The sequence below is a fragment of the Melanotaenia boesemani genome, chromosome 20, assembly GCF_017639745.1.
Source record: "Melanotaenia boesemani isolate fMelBoe1 chromosome 20, fMelBoe1.pri, whole genome shotgun sequence".
In the NCBI taxonomy this organism is placed as follows: Eukaryota; Metazoa; Chordata; class Actinopteri; order Atheriniformes; family Melanotaeniidae; genus Melanotaenia; species Melanotaenia boesemani.
Genome location: NC_055701.1, coordinates 2801290 through 2820326, shown reverse-complemented (window position 1 = coordinate 2820326; position 19037 = coordinate 2801290). Strand labels below are relative to the sequence as shown.

The window sequence follows — 19037 nt, the reverse complement described above, 5'->3', positions numbered from 1 at the left end:
GGTCTGCAGAGGCCTGGTAACAAGCCCCCCATCTAAAATGTTCTAGACCCGCCCCTGCTTTCCTTGCCTTCTCTTCCTCCTCCTCCTCCTCATCTTGAGGAGTCACTGGTGTGCAAACATCTGCAGGAGCTCTCTGTCGTCCCCTGGTGGAAGTTCTCCTGTTAACTTTACAACAAACAAAACTGCGTTCCAGAGTCAAAATAAACTTATAAGACGTCATTAAAACAACAACAAACAATCAAACAAACACTGAGCAGCGGGTGGACGTTGACGTATCCCGACGGCGTGACGTGTTGTCGGTACGCCTCTGTGAGACGTTCAGGTGCGTTCAGAAGTGAAGGACAACAACAGCACGGAGCTGCTTCACTTCCTTAATACACAGCAACAGATGAAGGCGGCGGTTCGGCGCGAGACAGCGGACGTTTTGATCCGGTAAGCGGACGTTTGGGTCCAGGTGAGGAGGATGGTGGAGCCCGCGACCGGCTGCGTGTTTGAGGACATCCAGTATGATGACATCCAGGTCGAGGCGGTAAGTTCACCCTTCCTGATGGCGGGTCGGGTCTGGTTGGGTTGGGTTGGGTCGGGGTTAGGGGAGCTCTGCTGGGAGGACGGGTAAACACGAACCAGGCTGAGAGGAGGTTCGGTGTCGGTGAGCTGGAGGCCTGAATGAAGCAGAGTCCGAACAGGTTAAACGTTTCCGAGTAAAGTCTGTCCCGGTTCCGAGCCGCTCGGTCCGCTCACTGTGCGTTCTGTCTGCAGGCCGTCGGCAGAGGAACCTTCGGAGTTGTTTTCAAAGCTGTGTGGAAAGGAAAAGATGTGGCCATCAAGACCATCGAGAGCGACAACGAGAGGAACGCGTTTCTGGTGGAGGTCGGTGTAAACGCAGCACTTAAAGTCCGAAATAATCTGCTGAGCTGCAGCTGATCAGATTTCATTTTATTCCCTCCATCATTCCATAAAGTCTGTTCACAAAATCAAACCAATAAATTATTACCAAACCAGTCAAAGCAAGTTATTTAATTATCTAGCTGTGAAACAGTTTTCTGGAACCTGAAATATATTTTATTTATTTATTTTAAACATCTGGAAAGACAAATGCAGATGACTCCCAACAGCTGGTGGAGACTGATTCATGGTTTGGTCAGCAGGCGGCGCTGCAGGTCCTTTCGTGTCTGTAATAAACTTTGGTCACTGACAGAACCAGGAGGGTATCCACCAAAGTTGCTCGACAAAGAGACACATACCTGAAAAAGTCAGATTCAGACTAGCTGCTTCTCCTAAATAAGCCTCAAGTCGTTCCATGAACGCAGCGCAGCCTTATTTAATCCAGACTGATCCCAGACAGACTGGCATGGTCTGGCTTGGTGCAGCAGCCAGGACGTCTAACAAGCCCAGATGGATGGATGAACGAAAAGTGGACGAAATGAACGAGACTAAAGGTAAAATCAGAGCCGTTTCCACCAAAAACAGTCAAACTGCAGCCACTAACAGAACCAGAGAGGTGGGACGCAGAAACATGGCGACAGACCAAATGTGCTGGTTCTGGGAGTTTCCAGGGTCACATCTGTTCCACTTTTAACATTCCCACAGAGCAGCGGTCATCGAGGTGGCTTTGGGCTTCGCAGACCCAGTTACAAGCACAGTGTCGGAGGATTAATAATCTTTTTGGGGTTTGATTGTTCTCTGATCCTCTAAAGTTATTTAAATTCTCTATTAACTTATGAATAAACTTTAAAGGTGACCATGCGACTATATTAACATGATTAGTCTGACTACATGATAACGACAATACATTTTAATTAGTTAGTTCTAACTGATCTAGTAACCACTGAGCTAAATAAACATCCCTTCATGACATTAAATTCAATGATTCATACTAATATTTTCACATTATTATAATATCTTTACTATTTAATCTGAGGAAAAGTAATTTGAGAGAACAATGACAGTTCAATGTGGCAGGAAATGAAATTAGATATAAATATCTTCCATCAGGTCAAGTAAATGTCACCACAATGGAAATAGTAAATGCAGTTAGACTTTTTCTTAAATATCCTGCATGTTGCATCCTGTTGCATATAATGTTTTACTTTAGCAATATTAAGGTTTTTATTTCATTAAAAAAACAAAATGCAGCTGTCTAATTTTAATATCTTACTACATGTGAGCAGCGGGAGTGGAATTTATCTGGAGGAACACTCTTTAGGTTGTTTCTGCCTGTTGGACATTCTTTGAAACAAGACCTGAATAACCCTTTAATGCCGTATGAATCATATTTGATACAGTTTCTGAGACCTTTTGCATCACTTTATGGTAAATGTTTTGCTCAAAACCCCATTAAACACAATCTGATACCTGTCTTCTGCCCCCTGGTGGACACCTTTTGCACTTCAATAATTTTGGAAATCACACAGTAATAAATTATAAATATTTATAAATATTTTTTATTCTTTTACATTTTGTTAAATGGACAAATAAAGAGAATTATCTCCCCTTTTATTTTTCTTGGGTAAGACTTTAAAGGGATAACCTGGACAGTTATCCTGGTCCGGAGCAGAGTCGTTGTCCTGCACCAGTTACCGTGGTAACTAAGCTGGACAGTTATCCTGGTCCGGAGCAGAGTCGTTCACCTGCACCAGTTACCATGGTAACTCAGCTGAACAGTGATCCTGTTCCGGAGCAGAGTCGTTCACCTGCACCAGTTACCGTGGTAACTAAGCTGGACAGTTATCCTGTTCCGGAGCAGAGTCGTTCACCTGCACCAGTTACCGTGGTAACTCAGCTGGACAGTTATCCTGGTCAGGAGCAGAGTCGTTCACCTGCACCAGTTACCATGGTAACTCAGCTGGACAGTTATCCTGGTCCGGAGCAGAGTCGTTCACCTGCATCAGTTACCATGGTAACTCAGCTGGACAGTTATCCTGTTCCGGAGCAGAGTCGTTCACCTGCACCAGTTACCGTGGTAACTCAGCTGGACAGTTATCCTGGTCAGGAGCAGAGTCGTTCACCTGCACCAGTTACCATGGTAACTCAGCTGGACAGTTATCCTGGTCAGGAGCAGAGTCGTTCACCTGCATCAGTTACCATGGTAACTCAGCTGGACAGTTATCCTGTTCCGGAGCAGAGTCGTTCACCTGCACCAGTTACCGTGGTAACTCAGCTGGACAGTTATCCTGTTCCGGAGCAGAGTCGTTCACCTGCACCAGTTACCGTGGTAACTCAGCTGGACAGTTATCCTGGTCAGGAGCAGAGTCGTTCACCTGCACCAGTTACCATGGTAACTCAGCTGGACAGTTATCCTGGTCCGGAGCAGAGTCGTTCACCTGCATCAGTTACCATGGTAACTCAGCTGGACAGTTATCCTGGTCCGGAGCAGAGTCGTTCACCTGCACCAGTTACCATGGTAACTCAGCTGGACAGTTATCCTGGTCCGGAGCAGAGGACTACCCCTCAGAAGAGCATGGACAGAGTTCTGTAGCCTAAAACGTGACCTTCTGTGAAAATGTTTATTTCTGTTTGTTTGTTTTTGTCTGTGTTCAGCTCCGTCAGCTCTCCAGAGTCAGTCATCCGAACATCGTGAAGCTGTTTGGTTCCTGTGACGACCCGGTCAGTGTCTTCATGTACAGCAACGATTTTTTCATCAGGTTTAATGATGAGTGTTCAGAAATCCTCAGGATGTTTTTCTGGTTCGGATTTTTCCAGAAAGCAGGTTCTGTTGAAACTCTGAGTGTGTTAACCCTAAGACTAGGGAAACCAGAAAGCGAGGTAACACTTATCCCAAGTCAGTTACCATGGTAACCGACGTAAAGCCATGTCTGATAGCTACTTCAGGTGGAGGAGACAGGTAGAAACTCAGTGTTTCTTTATAATATAAAAAAAATATTATTGAACCTGCCAGCAAGGACGTTCACTTCACAGAGTCAGTTACCATGGTAACAGACTTGGTTTTCCGGCTTTCTGGAACAAGAAAAACCAGAGTTTCCCTCAGCTTAGGTTAACATACTCAGAGCTTCAACATAACCTACTATCTGGAGCAGAACCTGGATGTTTCTGTGTTTGGATGTTTTTTGTTCCCAGATGTTTTACGGTTCAGGTGTTTTCCTGTTCGGATATTTTCGTGTTTAGACGTTTTCAGATTCGGATATTCTTGTGTTCGGACTTTTCGCCCTCGAATGATAATATTGTGCTCGTGTGTTCGGATTTTTTTCTTTTCGTGTTTGGATGTTTTCCTGTTAGGATGTCGTGTTCGGATATTTTTGTTTTTTGAAGGATACTTTCTCGCTCTGGTTATTTCGAGTTCGGATTTTTTCGTGGATCAGTTCATCTGCGCTTGCCTACCGTCTTTGTTCCGGTGATGTTTGTCCTGCTCTCTCCGTGCTGACAGGTGGTTATATGTTTCCTTTCAGTTTGTTATTCTCTCTATTTTTCTGGTTTGATGTCATTAACACACGTTGTCTGGTACCGTGTAGATCAGTGATTTGGACTTTTTTATGGTTCTGTATTTTTCCTGCTGTTAACCCTTCATCAGCCACTCAATGAAATACTTGGAAATGTAAAACTGAAACCAGAGAAAATAATGTTGTGATATTTAAAGATACTAAAATGACACAAGTTGTGTTCGGTCAGTGTTGAAAGTTTCTCCTCATTTTTTACGTTGGAAGCCGGTCTCAGAGAAGTATCTGGCAAAACGCTGGATCTCTAATGATTGGTGGGAGAGCTCCACCTGAGGAGGCGTTTAGTACGTCCGATAAAAGCGTGAAAGATTAAATTCTTCCCGTCCTCCTGGTTAATCTCTGTTGTTCGGCTCTTTCTGGGTCAATCCTGGGATACAAACTCTGGAGCAAGTGCAGAACCTGGACCAGTTTGAGTCTAAAGGAACCACATTATCTCGGTCTGTTAATTCAAACTCAAGAAATCTGATTTAACTTTTTTTATTCCAGTTTTAGTTAGACTGAACTAGTTACCTGAAATCTGTTCTGCATGAGTGGATCAGAAGCTGTTGGACTCTAGCTGCTAGAACAGACGTAGAACCAGTCCCTCATTCATGTTTAATGTGTAAAACCGGTCGTTAGTCTCATGTGGACCGGCTCGGATTCTGGACTCCTTGGCTAACGTGCTGTGTGTGTGTTGTCAGGTGTGTCTGGTCATGGAATACGCAGAATGTGGATCTTTATACAACCGTAAGTGTCGAGTCTTTCATCTCATCCTGTGAACCAGTTCACTTCCTCCATCATGTGTTTGTAACATGCCGGTGTCGTTTCAGTCCTGCACGGTACCGACCCGCAGCCCCACTACACCGCCGGCCACGCCATGAGCTGGTGTCTGCAGTGCGCTCAGGGCGTCGCCTATCTGCACGGGATGAAGCCCAAAGCTCTGATCCACCGGGACCTGAAACCACCAAAGTAAGACAGAAAACCACAGGATGTTTGGATTTAAAGTTAAAGCGACACAATTCTGGAAAAGTTCTGTTGTACTGAAAATGATCTGATGGAACATCTGATGAGTTTAACTGTCAGATGGTCAGAGATGAAGGTCTGAAGATGAGGAGGAGTTTACTGAAATGTGAGGAAGAGCTGAAGGAAGCGAGCCTGTGTAAACCCGCTCTATGTGACGGTTCTGTTTCAGTCTGCTGCTTGTGGCCCGCGGGACAGTTCTGAAGATCTGTGATTTCGGAACCGCCTGCGACATCCAGACCTACATGACCAACAACAAAGGCAGCGCCGCCTGGATGGCCCCAGAGGTGTTTGAAGGTGGGTTCTGGATGACAGATGTTCAGAACCAGGACTTTACTGGGTTTAGGTTAGACTGGAACAGCTCCAGTAAACCTCCTCCTGGTGTTGATTTGAGGACTGAACTTGACTGTTGGTGACAATAAAGCTATTTTGAATTGAAGCAGCAGCTTTATGGAAGTTCTGATCTGTACGGATCAAACTAGATGATGAAAGGTTGGTTTACTGCAGAGACGTTGTAGTGTCTCCTCATGTCTCGTCTTGTCTCCTTGTGTTTCATCATGTCTAGACCTGTCTCAAATGTTGCATCATCATGTTTCAGTGTATTTCATGTCTCATGGTGTCTCATGTCACATAATGTTTCCTTGTGTCTCATCATGTCTCACATCTCATGTGTCCTTATGTCTCATCTTGTCTTTTTATGTTTCAGCATGTCTCATAATGGCTCATATCTAACGTGTCCTCATGTCCCATGGTATGTCATTGTGCCTCCTCGTGTCTCAAAATGTTTCCTTGTGTCTCATGTCTCCTCATATCTCATCATGTCTCATATTTCTCTTCCTCATGTCTCATGGTATGTCATTGTGTCTCCTCATGTCTTCTCATGTTTCCTTGTGTCTCACCATGTCTCATATCTCATGTGTCCTTATGTCTCATCTTGTCTTTTTATGTTTCAGCATGTCTCATTATGGCTCATATCTAACGTGTCCTCAGGTCCCATTGTATGTCATTGTGCCTTCTCATGTCTCAAAATGTTTCCTTGTGTCTCATATCTAATGTGTCCTATGTCTCATCGTGTCTCATGTCTAATCATGTCTGTCCGTGTCTCCTCATGTCTCCTTCATCAGTCATGTTTGTCTCACAGTGAATTCTTCAGATTCCTGTGAACTCTGATCTTTCAGATGATCTCAGGCTCACAGCTGATTGGTTCAGGTGTTTGTGTGATGTAAGGGGGCTTCTTCAGCATCCTGCAGGTCGTTTGATGACATCATCATGTTGTTGTTTGTTCTTCAGGAAGTAACTACAGTGAGAAATGTGACGTGTTCAGCTGGAGCATCATCCTCTGGGAGGTCATCACACGCAAGAAGCCCTTTGATGAGATCGGCGGCTCGGCGTTCTGCATCATGTGGGCCGTTCACCGAGGTGAGTGTGACACCCTGTGACCCCGCGGTATGATTTCATCACCTGTTAGCTCTGCTGTGTATCAATCCACAGGTGAAAGATTGATACACAGCAGAGCTGATCGGTTTAGTTCAACCACAAACCAAACAGCTCTGACCAAACACCGATCCTGAGGATCAGTTGTTCCGTTCGGGTCTGCTGAGATCGGACTGAGACTACTGTCCGGTCCTCTGTCCTGGAGACGGGATTCTGACCAATGTTCGCTCTGATGCAGGTACACGTCCTCCGCTGATCAGAGATCTTCCAGAACCCATTGAGAATCTGATGACCCGCTGCTGGGACAAAGAACCCAACCAGAGACCGTCCATGAGCGAGGTCCGGGACACCATGACCCACTTAATGAAGGTACCGTCCCTCCATCTGAGTCCTTCAGCACACTGAGCGGCTTCAGTCTGAGTCCGGTTGGTGGATTTTAACTGATCACAGGAAACTGTGTGTGTTTGGACCTCTCAGTACTTCCCAGGCTCTGATGAACCCCTCAGTCTTCCTCACCAGTCTTCTTCCATCAGAAGTGGCTCTTCCTCAGGTAACCGGGTCAGTGTGTGTGTTGGTGATGATGGGTCAGCATGTGTGTTGTTATTAATGGGTAATTGTGTGTGTTGGTGCGTGTGGTTCTGCCACAGACCCGTGTGCTGACGACTCCTTCGGCAGTAACCACAGCGACGACTCTGAACACAGAAACTCAGCTGGAAGAGACGAAACCCTGAAGAGCTTTGAGTCCAAATTCCCTCTGCAGTTCAAGCCCTCGAAGGTAACTCATCCAAACCAGAACCCGACTGAAACTGGACTTCTGAGACATGTAAACATCTTAGTCTGACTGAAACCAGACTGAACAGAATCAGTCAAAGTCTGAATGAAACAGCTCTGAATTTTCCTGCTTCATGTAGTTGGACTTGAGCTGGTCCAGGTTCTAAGTTTATGAGTGTGAGTTAAAGTTAAACTAATCAGAGTAACCACTCAGTACCAGTTGGAGTTAATCTAGTGGTTCCAGTTACAGTTAACCACATGGTACCAGTTGTTAACCCAGGTGGAACCAGTTCGCCGTTAGATATGTAGTCTCAGTTTAGGTTTTGGTAGTGATGGGACAGTTAAGTTTTGAGTCCTGTCTTTGTCAGACAGACCAGAACCAGCACAGTGATCTAAACAGACCACTTTTTTTCACTTTTTCAGGTTTTTTTATTTTTCATGCACAAAAATATCAACTTTACAAGTACAACAAAAAATCCATCAGGCAAGTTATGTCAAATACAGAAAAACAAAGGTATTTTCTTGGTTAACTTTAACACAATCTTCTGGCTATGATGATTACTCTAACCCCCATTTCAGAGATTATTCATTAAAACAAAATCCAAACAGGTAACATAGGGCCTGTATTAACATTAAAAATAACAATATCCCTGGTCATATATTCGTTTTTACAGTTTACATTCCTCCATGTTGACTCACACCGTTCTTTTGTTAATTTCTCCGCTACTGTTAAGGTTTGTGCGCAATATAGTTTTTCCTCCACTTTTTGTCTTGTAATGTTCTCTGGTGAAATCTGCACCAAGTTATGCTGTAAGCTCCTCTGGACTATCTTATAAATATTGGGGCAGTCTTCTGCATAAGGGGTGTTTAGACTCACCCTTTTTCCCCATTCCACGCCGTTGTATTTTCTTTTTCCAGGCAGACCTTCAGGATCGGGGTTGAGAACATGGCTTTTAATTTCGATCCAATTTCTGGGACTGCTCTTTCTCCCTTTTTTAATGGTCTAAACAGACCAGTTGAGCAGCAACTGTGACTGGAATGGACTGGTAGAGCAGAGCAGATCTGATCCAGCACACCTCTCTGACTTTTCCTCCCCAGACTCCTGGTCCTGGTCTGCGTGCTGGTCCTTCCAGGACGTCCACCTTAGACAGCCAGTCAGACGGCTCTCAAAGCCCCGCCCCCTCCAGCAGCTCTGTCTCCACCTCCAGCCAACCAGAGCTGAGGATGACCCTGAATGCATCAGGTGAAAATAAAAATAAACATGTTCCTCCAAAAAGCGGGTTTACTTTACTTTACTTTACTTTACTTTACTTTACAGACATTTAACAGATGCTTTTCTCCAAAGCAACTTTTACTGGTTTACGTGTTTACTGGTTTAGCTGGCTATCTTAACCTAGACTAACGGTAATCTTGGGTTTTCCGTTCCAAAATGTCTAATCTAGGTAATCTAGGTAAGTTAATACAGAAACACATGCTGCCTGGTAGAGAGTAGGTTTTGTTCAGGCTTTACCCAACATATCGTCAACATAATGATTTGAGGGAAGGTCACCATATGCCTGATCAAATCTGTCAACTGCTTTGATTTAAAGAAATGAACAAACTTTATTTTCCACATATTTTTATTTTAATTTTTAATTTTTCTTCCCCACTGCATGCTTCACTGTCTGAAAAGAGAAACAGGATGTCCTGTTGGCATACGTGTTCATGGAGTTCTTGTCTTCAGTTTGAAATTTTCCATTTCCAGGTCTGCCTTTGCGATCAGGCGCCGTAGGTGGACTTTATAGAATTACTTTTCAGTCATCTAGACCCGGTTCTGATGATGTAACCCCCTGGGATGCCCCCTCATCATTGGGCGGCCCTGTTGATGCTCATCGCGAGCTCCTCCACAGGGATGAGGGGTTGTTGCGGTTGCCCTGAACCTGCCTTCCATCACTCCGATGTCTTCTTATTGGCTGTGAAATAGGTGTATCTCCAGCAGCAATAGGTATGGAAATGACCTATTGCTGCTATAGATTACCGGAGGCAACATTAATGGAGCCACCCATGGACGTCGCCCCTGTGGAGAACGAAGGGGTTTTAGAAGTTTGTCACACACTCTTTTCTCTTCTTGAGAGGGTTCCACACCCGCACTTTTCCCAGGTTTGTTTTTGTTTTGTTTTTTTACTCATCCTGCGTCCTGCTCCAATGTGTCTGCTCTAGAGGATCTCTGGTCGTCTCTGTTTGTGCAGCAGCTGCTTCCTCTCATGTTGTTCCATGAATCATACTGTCACATATTGACCCCAAAGTGTTGTTGTTGGCAGGACCTTCTCTAACACAGTAGCTGGCTGGTGGTAGACAGGGTTTATTTTTCAGCTATGCAGGGGCGGGTCTAGAAAAGTTCTGATGGGGGCCAGGAGCCCTGACCAGGAAAAGCGGGGTTTAGATTTTATGAAATATTGAACTGATTATTACAACTAAAGTGATCATCTAATGTAGAAAAGTGAAGAAAAACTAGTAAAACATGCAGCCAATGATGTGTTTTATCAGCAGGTGTTTACTTTGGGTGATGCTGCTGTAGGACTTTTATCACTGCTGCACAAACACTCACACTTCAGTGATAAAAGAAAAAACTGTTTTTATCCAGATCATCAGTTTTATCAGTGTTGGCTGTTTAACTAAAGTCGCCACATCTGCTGGTTTTAGCACAGAAATTATCACCATGGAGACGGTTGGTGAGATGATGATAAATTAATTAACAGTAAATATTTGTAAGATCGTTCTGTCGTGAATGGTGATTAATCATGATTAATTAATTTGTAAGCTGTGATTATTCTGATTAAAAACTTTAGTCATTTCACAGCCCTAAATTTAGTTTAATTTAATTTCATTTAATTTAATTTCATTTCATTTAATTGTCATTAAAGTGAGTGAAGCCTTTCATAGGTTTGACTTAACCAACACGGGGTTGTGATAGCGACTTCATAACCAGTGTTTTGGAACCGACACGCAGGTTAAGACGTCAGAGGATTTAGCAACCTCGAGCGCAGGCTTTATCACAGAATTTATTAAACCTCCTTTCAGGAAAACCCCCCTGAAAGACAATCGGACCAAATATCAGGACATTAAGGGGCCTAAACTTCATTTGAGTCAGGAACATCTGAGACCTGCAGAACCCAAACCAGACATCTCCGTTGGCTGTTCTGCAGGATGTCACTCTTTAACTGTGTGTGTGTGTGTGTGTGTGTCTCCATGTGTCTCCAGCTAACAATGGATTCGATGGCCCGGTTTCATCAGCCTATCAGAAACTGGATCACCAGCTACAGGTGAGTTTCTGGTCAGGGGCCCGTCCCGGACATCAGGTTCTGTTGAAACTTTGTGTGTTAATCCTGAGTTGAGGGGAAACATTAGAGAAAGCGACGTAAGTCTTACCCTAAGTGCGTTGCTATGACAACCCATGCCTGACAGCTGCAGGTGGGAGGAGGCAGGTAGAAACTCAGGGTTTCTTTATGGTGAACCCAGTAGTGAGGAAGTTTACTTCACGGAGTCAGTTACCATGGTAACAGACCTGGAGAAATCTGGCTTTCTAGAACAGAAAACTAACTCCGGGTTAACATGACCCGCTTTCTGGAACAGGCCTCTGTTGTTTGTTTACTCTGTGTTTTCTTTGTTTGTGTTGATTGTCTTTGTTTATATTGTGGTTGTAACATAATTGTGTGCTTACATCGTGTTTACTTTGTTTATGGTGTTTGTCGTGTGTTTGTGTTCATGGTGTGTTTACTGTGCTCATATTGTTTATTTAGTTCATGTTGGTTGTTGACAGTGTGTGTGTTTACATTGTTAATGTTGTTTTTGTTGATATTGTGGTTGTCATTTGATTATGTTGTGTGTTTGTGTTGATGTTGTGTTAACTTTGTTTATATTATTTGTTTATTTATTTTGTATTTACTTTTTTTGGGGTTTGTTTTTTTGTCCACATTGTGTGCTGTTTTTGTTTATGTTGTTTACTTTGTTTACATTTTTAATGGTGATGTGTTGGTTGTTTGTTTATGATGCATGTTGACTTTGTTTTTTAATTAACGTTGTGTGTTTATTATATGTTGTTTGACGTTGTGTTAGTGCTTTGTTTATATTGTGTTAACATTGTGTGTTTGTGTTTACATGGTTTGTTTATTGTATTTGTTTACATGTGTGTGTTTTCAGCCCCTGGCTCCATGTCCAAACTCCAGGGAGTCCATGGCCGTGTTTGAGCAGCACAACCGGATGGCTGAGGAGTACATGAAGGTCCAATCAGAGATCTCCAAGCTGCTGTTCAGAAAGTGAGTCTGGTTCTGGTTCTGGTCCTGGTCCTTAGACCAGTCCAAACATCAGAGCCTTGACAGGTAAAGCCGGTGAGAGAGAGAGCTCACCTCAAACCTGAGGTCTGTACGACGAAGCGTGATTACATTCCTGGAGATCCAGGACATTCATCTGGATGAGCATTACGACAAAGCTGGTTACCAACTCGGTAATTCAACCCAGGGTTTTCCATCTTGATCAGTGTGCGCTCACATAAAAGGGGTGGAGTCTGCAGCATCTGACCAATCACAGACGTGGAGAAACTTAGCAGAGCAGCTACTTCACCATGGAAGAGCAGACTTTATTCTATATAGGAAATATGAAGACCATAAACGCATCATCTAGGCCAGAAGCAACGTTGTTGCCGTAGCAACAGCCAGGAAGGAACGCTGGAAGAAAATTGCCGACTCTGTTATTGTTTAAATTAGTGAGATTATACAATATTAATTCATCAGAAAGTATAAACGAACATCACGGCTCAGACGTTTCCTCACGTTTGTCTGAATGTCTTTTTTAGCAACATAACTCAAAACGTTATGGACGGAGTTTGGTTAGATTTTTAGGAAATGTCAGAAATGGAATAAAGCAACAAGTTATTACATTTTGGGGGTGATCCGGATCACTGCCTGGTTTTAAGATTTCTCTTAAAGGATTCTTTACTATGGGGCGCCAGTTTTTCCATTTTAACTAAAAAGTAATGCCCACAATCATTTGCTAAAAACAATAAGAAAATAACTCCAGTGTTCAGCGTAGGTTACCATGGTGATTTACGGTAAGAAGTACACCAGCTTTGTTGTACAGAAAACCCCGGGTTAACCCTGACGTTACCTGGATAAGAGAAAATCCAGCTTTGTCATACAGGCCTCTGATGATGATGATGGTGATGAAGATAATGAAGGGTTTCATTTTAACAGCATCAGCCCTGAAAAATATACGGAAACGTGGATCTAACCTGAGTTTGTAAATCAGTGAGTCCAGAAGTTCGAAATGAAGATTCATGAATTAAATCTGAGAAATTCAGGTTTCAGTTTATGTAGAGAATAATTTATATTTATTTTACTTTATTTTAACTTTTTATTCATTAGTTAATTTATTATTTGTTTTATTTATTTCTTACATGATTTATATTTATATAGTTTAATTTAATTTATTTTTCTATATTTTATAATTAAGTTTTTTATATCATTAATTTCATTTGACAAAAAGATGAAGAAAGCTTTTTTTTATATTTGTTTACAGACAAACAGAAAACTCAGATTTCCCACACACTGTGTGACTCTGAAGTTGCAGGTGGGATTTTAGGATTGCTTTTACTCAATCTGATTGGACAGTTTGATGTGTGAGTCGCACCATCCAATCAGATTAGGAAGTAAAAAATTCTCAGAATGTAACTTCAGAGTCAGAAAAAGTGTGGGAAATCTAAGTTTTTATGCTTATATCTGAACAAATGTTCAGAAAACTTCTAAGTTCATTTATTTTACAGAAAATCTTTTACTTACAGATTATGGTGATATTATGATCAGTTTAGAAGCTCAGAATAATTCTGGTTAAACCGGGTCGGTGGTTCTGGATTTAAAGGATTAGTTCAACATTTTGCAGAATGAATATAAATCTCGCTCTCGCTGTCAGTTACTTCCTGTAGATGGTGAAGTGAGAAATCCTGTTAATGGTCCTGAGTTTATTAAAATAAAAATTCAACAACATCTGTTGAAGAGTTCTAACCGCTGACCTGCTGATGGTTCTGGTTCTGTTCAGGCAGAAACTCGTGCGTGAGCTGAAGCAGGAGCAGACGGAGCAGCAGAAGTCATCTGAACTCCTCCAGGAACACAGCAAGCTGCTGGAGGCAAACAGCCGCTTGGCCGCCCACTGCCAGGGCCTCCGGAGCAAACTGAGCCTGATCCAGAACCACTACCACAGCTAGGACCGGGTCGGGCGCTGGTCCCTGCTGCTGGTTTTACTCCGGTCTTCTTGATGTCTAAACAGCTGGATGAATAGGAGCTCATTTTTCTGGAAACCAAGACTGTAAACTAGAGTACCAAACCCAGTTAGAACTGGACGGTTGGTTTGGACGGTTCGGTTCTGAAGTTTCATTGTGTGACATTTGAAACATTAATATGAGTCCATTTGGATCAGACCAGTCTAACAGAACCAGGACCGTAATGCTAACAGAGCGATCCTCCACCTCCTTCATCATCTTCTCTGAGCTGCAGTAAAATTTCTCACACAGAACCAGAACCAGAGGTAAACCCACACAGAAACCCGCTGCAGCTTCAGATCACATGACGAAGGAGCTGTCAGAGCAGGAAGTGACATCATCTTGTTAAAGACATGTCATCGTGAGCTCAGAAAAGGCCTCTATCAGTCCGGGTTCTGTTGACGTTGCTGAGCTTTAGCAGGTTCTGTTCAGTCGGTACCGCTGGTACCACACCTGACATCACGTCTGCAGGTGAACCACAGATTAAACCCGAATGTGTCCGAGTGGAAATCTTAAACCCGAGACAGGTTTTTGATTTGGATCAGATGTCCACAGTCAGCTGATGAAGATTCAGTAGAAGCTGTGAAAGTGTTTAGTTTTTTTTCTTTGAACAACTTTCTACATTTCCAGATGTTGGACGAAGCGAACTGTTTCACGTCTGGATGACGGTTCTGCTCCCTCTGCACACGCAACAGGAAATACTTTTTATAAAACAGCCGACTAATGAAATGTACAGATAATGTAATAACATTGTTTTCAAAACTGTTTCTTATATTTTTATTTGAGTAAAACTTTTCTAACAATTTAGTTCAATTCAGCTTTATTTAAACAACACCAATTCACAACAAAATCATCACAAGTCACTTTTACAGACACTGTCCAGTTCACTGTAGTCCAGTTATAATCCAACTAAAACAAATCCATCATGTGATCCACTTCAGTCCAGTTTAATTTAACTGTCTTCATATAAACCAGTTCATAGAAATAATGACCGAGTTAAGGAAACCAACAGATTTTTTACACGGAGCGTAAAGAGAGCAGAGAGGAGCCCTGTGCATCATGGGACGTCTCCCAGCAGAGAGGAACCCAGTGCATCATGGGACGTCTCCCAGCAGAGAGGAGCCCGGTGCATCATGGGACGTCTCCCAGCAGAGAGGCGCCTCATGGGACGTCCCCCAGCAGAGAGGAGCCCGGTGCATCATGGGACGTCTCCCAGCAGAGAGGAGCCCGGTGCATCATGGGACGTCCCCCAGCAGAGAGGAGCCCGGTGCATCATGGGACGTCCCTCAGCAGCCTCGGCCTCTAGCAGCAGGATTAAAGGATGGATCAGGGTCACCAAGCCAGATAAGAAGGAAAGTTAGAAGATGATCTGAAGGTAGAGAGGGGGTCTGATACCTGAGTCCAAACTGGGATCCGGTTCCACAGAGAGGGATCTGGTTCTGGTTCCTGAGGCCAAACTGGGATCCGGTTCCACAGAGAGGGATCTGGTTCTGTTTCCTGAGGCCAAACTGGGATCCGGTTCCACAGAGAGGGATCTGGTTCTGGTTCCTGAGGCCAAATTGGGAGGCCACAGAGAGGGTCTAATAACTGAAGGTTCTGCCTCTCATTCTACTTGTAGAACCTCTAGGAACCACCAGTAAACCTGCAGGCTGAGAGTGAAGCTCTGATGTAAAACTCTGAGATCTTTAAGAACCAATGGATCTTAATATGTGAGGAGAAGAATTTTAAATTCTCTTCTGGATTTAACAGGGAGCCAATGAAGAGAAGCTTAAGCTGGAGAACCATGATCTAGATGATAGTTCTCATCAGAACCCACACTGCACCAGAACATTTCTGGACCAGAACTATAACAAGAAATTTCAGTCGTCCCATCTGGAAGCAATAAATCCATGGACCAGTTTTTCTGCATCGCTCTGAGACAGGATGCTCCTCATTTCTTAGCTTTAGTCAGGATTTTCAGTTTGAAGAGGGAAATCCTCTGAAAAATTTCTCCTGTTCTTAGTTTAGAGGATGCGACGCTCTCTCTGTCGCTGCTTGCAGGAACATTGTGGTTGGACCTGAAACACTGATGTGCCCTGTTTCATGACATTTTATTGATGACCAGCAGGGGGCACTGTTTTTCAGAGCAGCACATGGAAACCATCCTCTTCCTCCCTGGTTTTCATTGGGAGTATAATCCTGATTTTTATGGAAAGTTTCAGTGATGATGACGATGAAGCAGACTGACATGTTTGGTGTGACAGCTGTTCACTTAATTCTCTCTCTCAAAAATTTTAATCTTTGATCAAAATGACTTAAAAAAACAGATCCACCCATTTATCTTCTGTGAGACAAATATCTGAGGTAATTTTATCATTTTTTGTTTCAAGACTGTTACGGAAATACAACTCCAATTCCAAAATGTTGTGGTAGAATGCTAATAAAAATAAAAACCAAATCTCATCAACCCATATTTTATTCCCAGTAGAAGACATCGCATGGTGAAACTGAGACGTTTCACCATGTGATGGAAAATATGAGCTGATAGTGAATCTGATGGCACATCTGGAACAAGTTGGAACAGGAGCAACAAAAGGCTGGAAAAGTAAAAACTGGAGGAGCATTTGACAATCAGGTTAACTGGCAACAGATCAGTAACATGACTGGGGATAAAAGGAGCATTTCAGAGTCTCAGATGGACAGAAGTTCACCAATCTGAGACAAACTGGATCTAAAACAATTTCAGAAAAATGTTCCTTAGACTTTGAAGATCCCACCGTCTAAGGAAGAAGGAATCTCTGTGTGCATGGGACAAGGCTGGATGCTGGTGATCTTCTGCATTAAAAGCAGACATGATTCTCTACTGGAAACCACTGCATGGACTCAGGAAGACTTCCAGAAACCACTGTCTATGAACACAGTTCACCCTGAAATCCACAAATGGAGGTTAAAGCTTGTGTGTGATGCGACTGTAGTCCAGAATTGGGACGAAGCATGAGGTAGGTTACAGGTTAGATCATCTGGAGAACAGCTTTAGATGAACAATCAGCTGCAGGTGTGTCCATATGTTCAGGGGATCACTTCTGGTTTCAGTCTGTAACGACGATGATGATGATGATGGTTTGACACCTTTGTTGTGTTGTAAAAAAGCATCGGGTCACAGATGTCTGTCAGTGAAAGTTCCTCTACACAGTGATGCTGTTTCCATAGCGATTCAGAAGTTTTCATAGATTCCTGTTCTCCCCTCATCACCACAAAGAGGATGTGATGGACTAGGCTTGAACCCTTCCTCGCTATGATGATGTTTCTGTGTCACAAGTCATGAGCTTCATCATCACTAAAATGATGCTGGATGTTCTGGAACCCCACAGTTTTCTGATGCAGATGCTGTTTAAATGTGACTTACTTTGACTTGGATTATGACAGAAGCGAGGGCCGTATCCATGGCAACAACCTCTGTTTACCATCAATATTTATGTCTAAAAATAGACTCTGCCAGAAGAACTTACTTCCATTTCTATGGAGTCTGCACCTGGTCTATGCAAACAGAAAAAGGTGGAGAAAAGTATGAGCCATGTTTACTGAGTGCTGGTGATAGATGCAGCCATGATGCAGTGAAAAGACGCAGCATCGTCATGATAACATGTCAGACAGGCAGAGGATGATAACAGGATGAAGAATAAACTAGTGTTTTATTTTGTGCTGATTATACAACTCTCTTCTCCTGTGCAGCCATGCTGTTGTGATGGATGCAGAATGTGGTTCAGCATCGTCTTGCTGAAATCTGCAAGGTCTTCCCTGAAAGAGATGTTGTCTGGATGGGAGCAGATGTTGCTCTAAAACCTCCATGTACTTTTCAGCATTGATGGAGCTTCACAGATGTGGAAGCTGCCCACGCCATAGGCACTAATGCAGCCCCATCCCATCAGAGATGCAGCTTTTCACCTGTCCACTGATAACAAGCTGGATGCTCCCTCTCCTCTTTAGTCTGCAGGACACGCCGTCCATGCTTTCCACAAACTAGTTCACATTTCTGAATCACTATGGAAACAGCATCACTGTGTAGAGGAACTTTTACTGACAGATATCTGTAACCCGATGCTTTTTTACAACACAACAAAGGTGTCAAACCATCATCATCATCATCATTATTACAGACTGAAACCAGAAGTGATCCCCTGAACATACGGACACACCTGCAGCTGTTCTCCAAATGATCTAACCTGTAACCTACCTCATGCTTCGTCCCAATTCTGGACTACAGTCGCATCACACACAAACACACACACACACACATATATATATATATATGTGTGTGTGTGTGTGTGTATATATATATATATATATATATATATGTATATATATATATATGTGTGTGTGTGTGTATATATATATATATGTATATATATATATATATATATATATATATATATATATATATATGTATATATATATATATATATATATGTAGATGGTGCTGTTTCTGGATCCTGTTCGCATCTGGCTTCTTCTCTGCATGATGGAGCTTTAATCTGCGTCTGTGGATTTCAGGTTTCAGTGGTTTCTGGATGTCTTCCTGAGTACATGCCTGGTTTCCAGTAGAGAATCATATCTGCTTTTAATGCAAAAGATCACCAGCATCCAGCCTTGTCCCATGCACACAGAGATTCCTTCAAATTCTCCTAATGTTTTGATAACATTATGCACTGTGGATGGTGGATCTTCAAACTCAAGGAACATTTTTCTGAAACTGTTCCACAGTTTTAGAGCCAGTTTGTCTCAGATTGGTGAACTTCTGTCCATTTTTCCATCTGAGAGACTCTGCCTCTCTGAAATGCTCCTTTTATACCCAGTCATGTTACTGACCTCTTGCCAGGTAACCTGATTAGTCATCCAGTGCTCCTCCAGGTGTTTCTGGTTTGTACCAGGTACTTTTCCAGCCTTTTCCTGCTCCCGTTCCAACGTTTTCCAGACGTGTTGCTGCATCAGATTCACTATCAGCTCATATTTTCATCACATGGTGAAAAGTCTCAGTTTCACATGTTGTTTATCTTCTATTAGGAATAAAATATGACTTGATGAAATTTGTAAATCATTGTTTTACACAGAGA

The 19037-nt window shown here is 42.9% G+C and overlaps 1 protein-coding gene across 1 annotated transcript; it reads left to right on the top strand.

Moving 5' to 3' along the window:
* The first annotated feature begins 223 nt into the window (after nt 1-223).
* Nucleotides 224-14754, top strand: LOC121630653 (mitogen-activated protein kinase kinase kinase 7-like). The gene is made up of 14 exons (XM_041971059.1): nt 224-529; nt 760-870; nt 3541-3606; nt 5135-5180; nt 5264-5402; nt 5626-5750; nt 6744-6872; nt 7126-7256; nt 7365-7437; nt 7535-7662; nt 8757-8901; nt 10899-10960; nt 11838-11953; nt 13728-14754. The coding sequence occupies exons 1-14, from the start codon at nt 464-466 to the stop codon at nt 13891-13893; spliced, it is 1503 nt and encodes a 500-aa protein (XP_041826993.1). The 5' UTR covers nt 224-463; the 3' UTR covers nt 13894-14754.
* The last annotated feature ends 4283 nt before the right edge of the window (nt 14755-19037 follow it).

Coding starts and splice junctions, on each gene's coding strand:
- LOC121630653 (XM_041971059.1), top strand. CDS start 464: ATGGTGGAGCCCGCGACCGGCTGCGTGTTTGAGGACATCCAGTATGAT. Junction 5,403..5,625: donor CGGGACCTGAAACCACCAAA/GTAAGACAGAAA, acceptor GTTCTGTTTCAG/TCTGCTGCTTGTGGCCCGCG. Junction 7,257..7,364: donor CCATGACCCACTTAATGAAG/GTACCGTCCCTC, acceptor TGGACCTCTCAG/TACTTCCCAGGCTCTGATGA.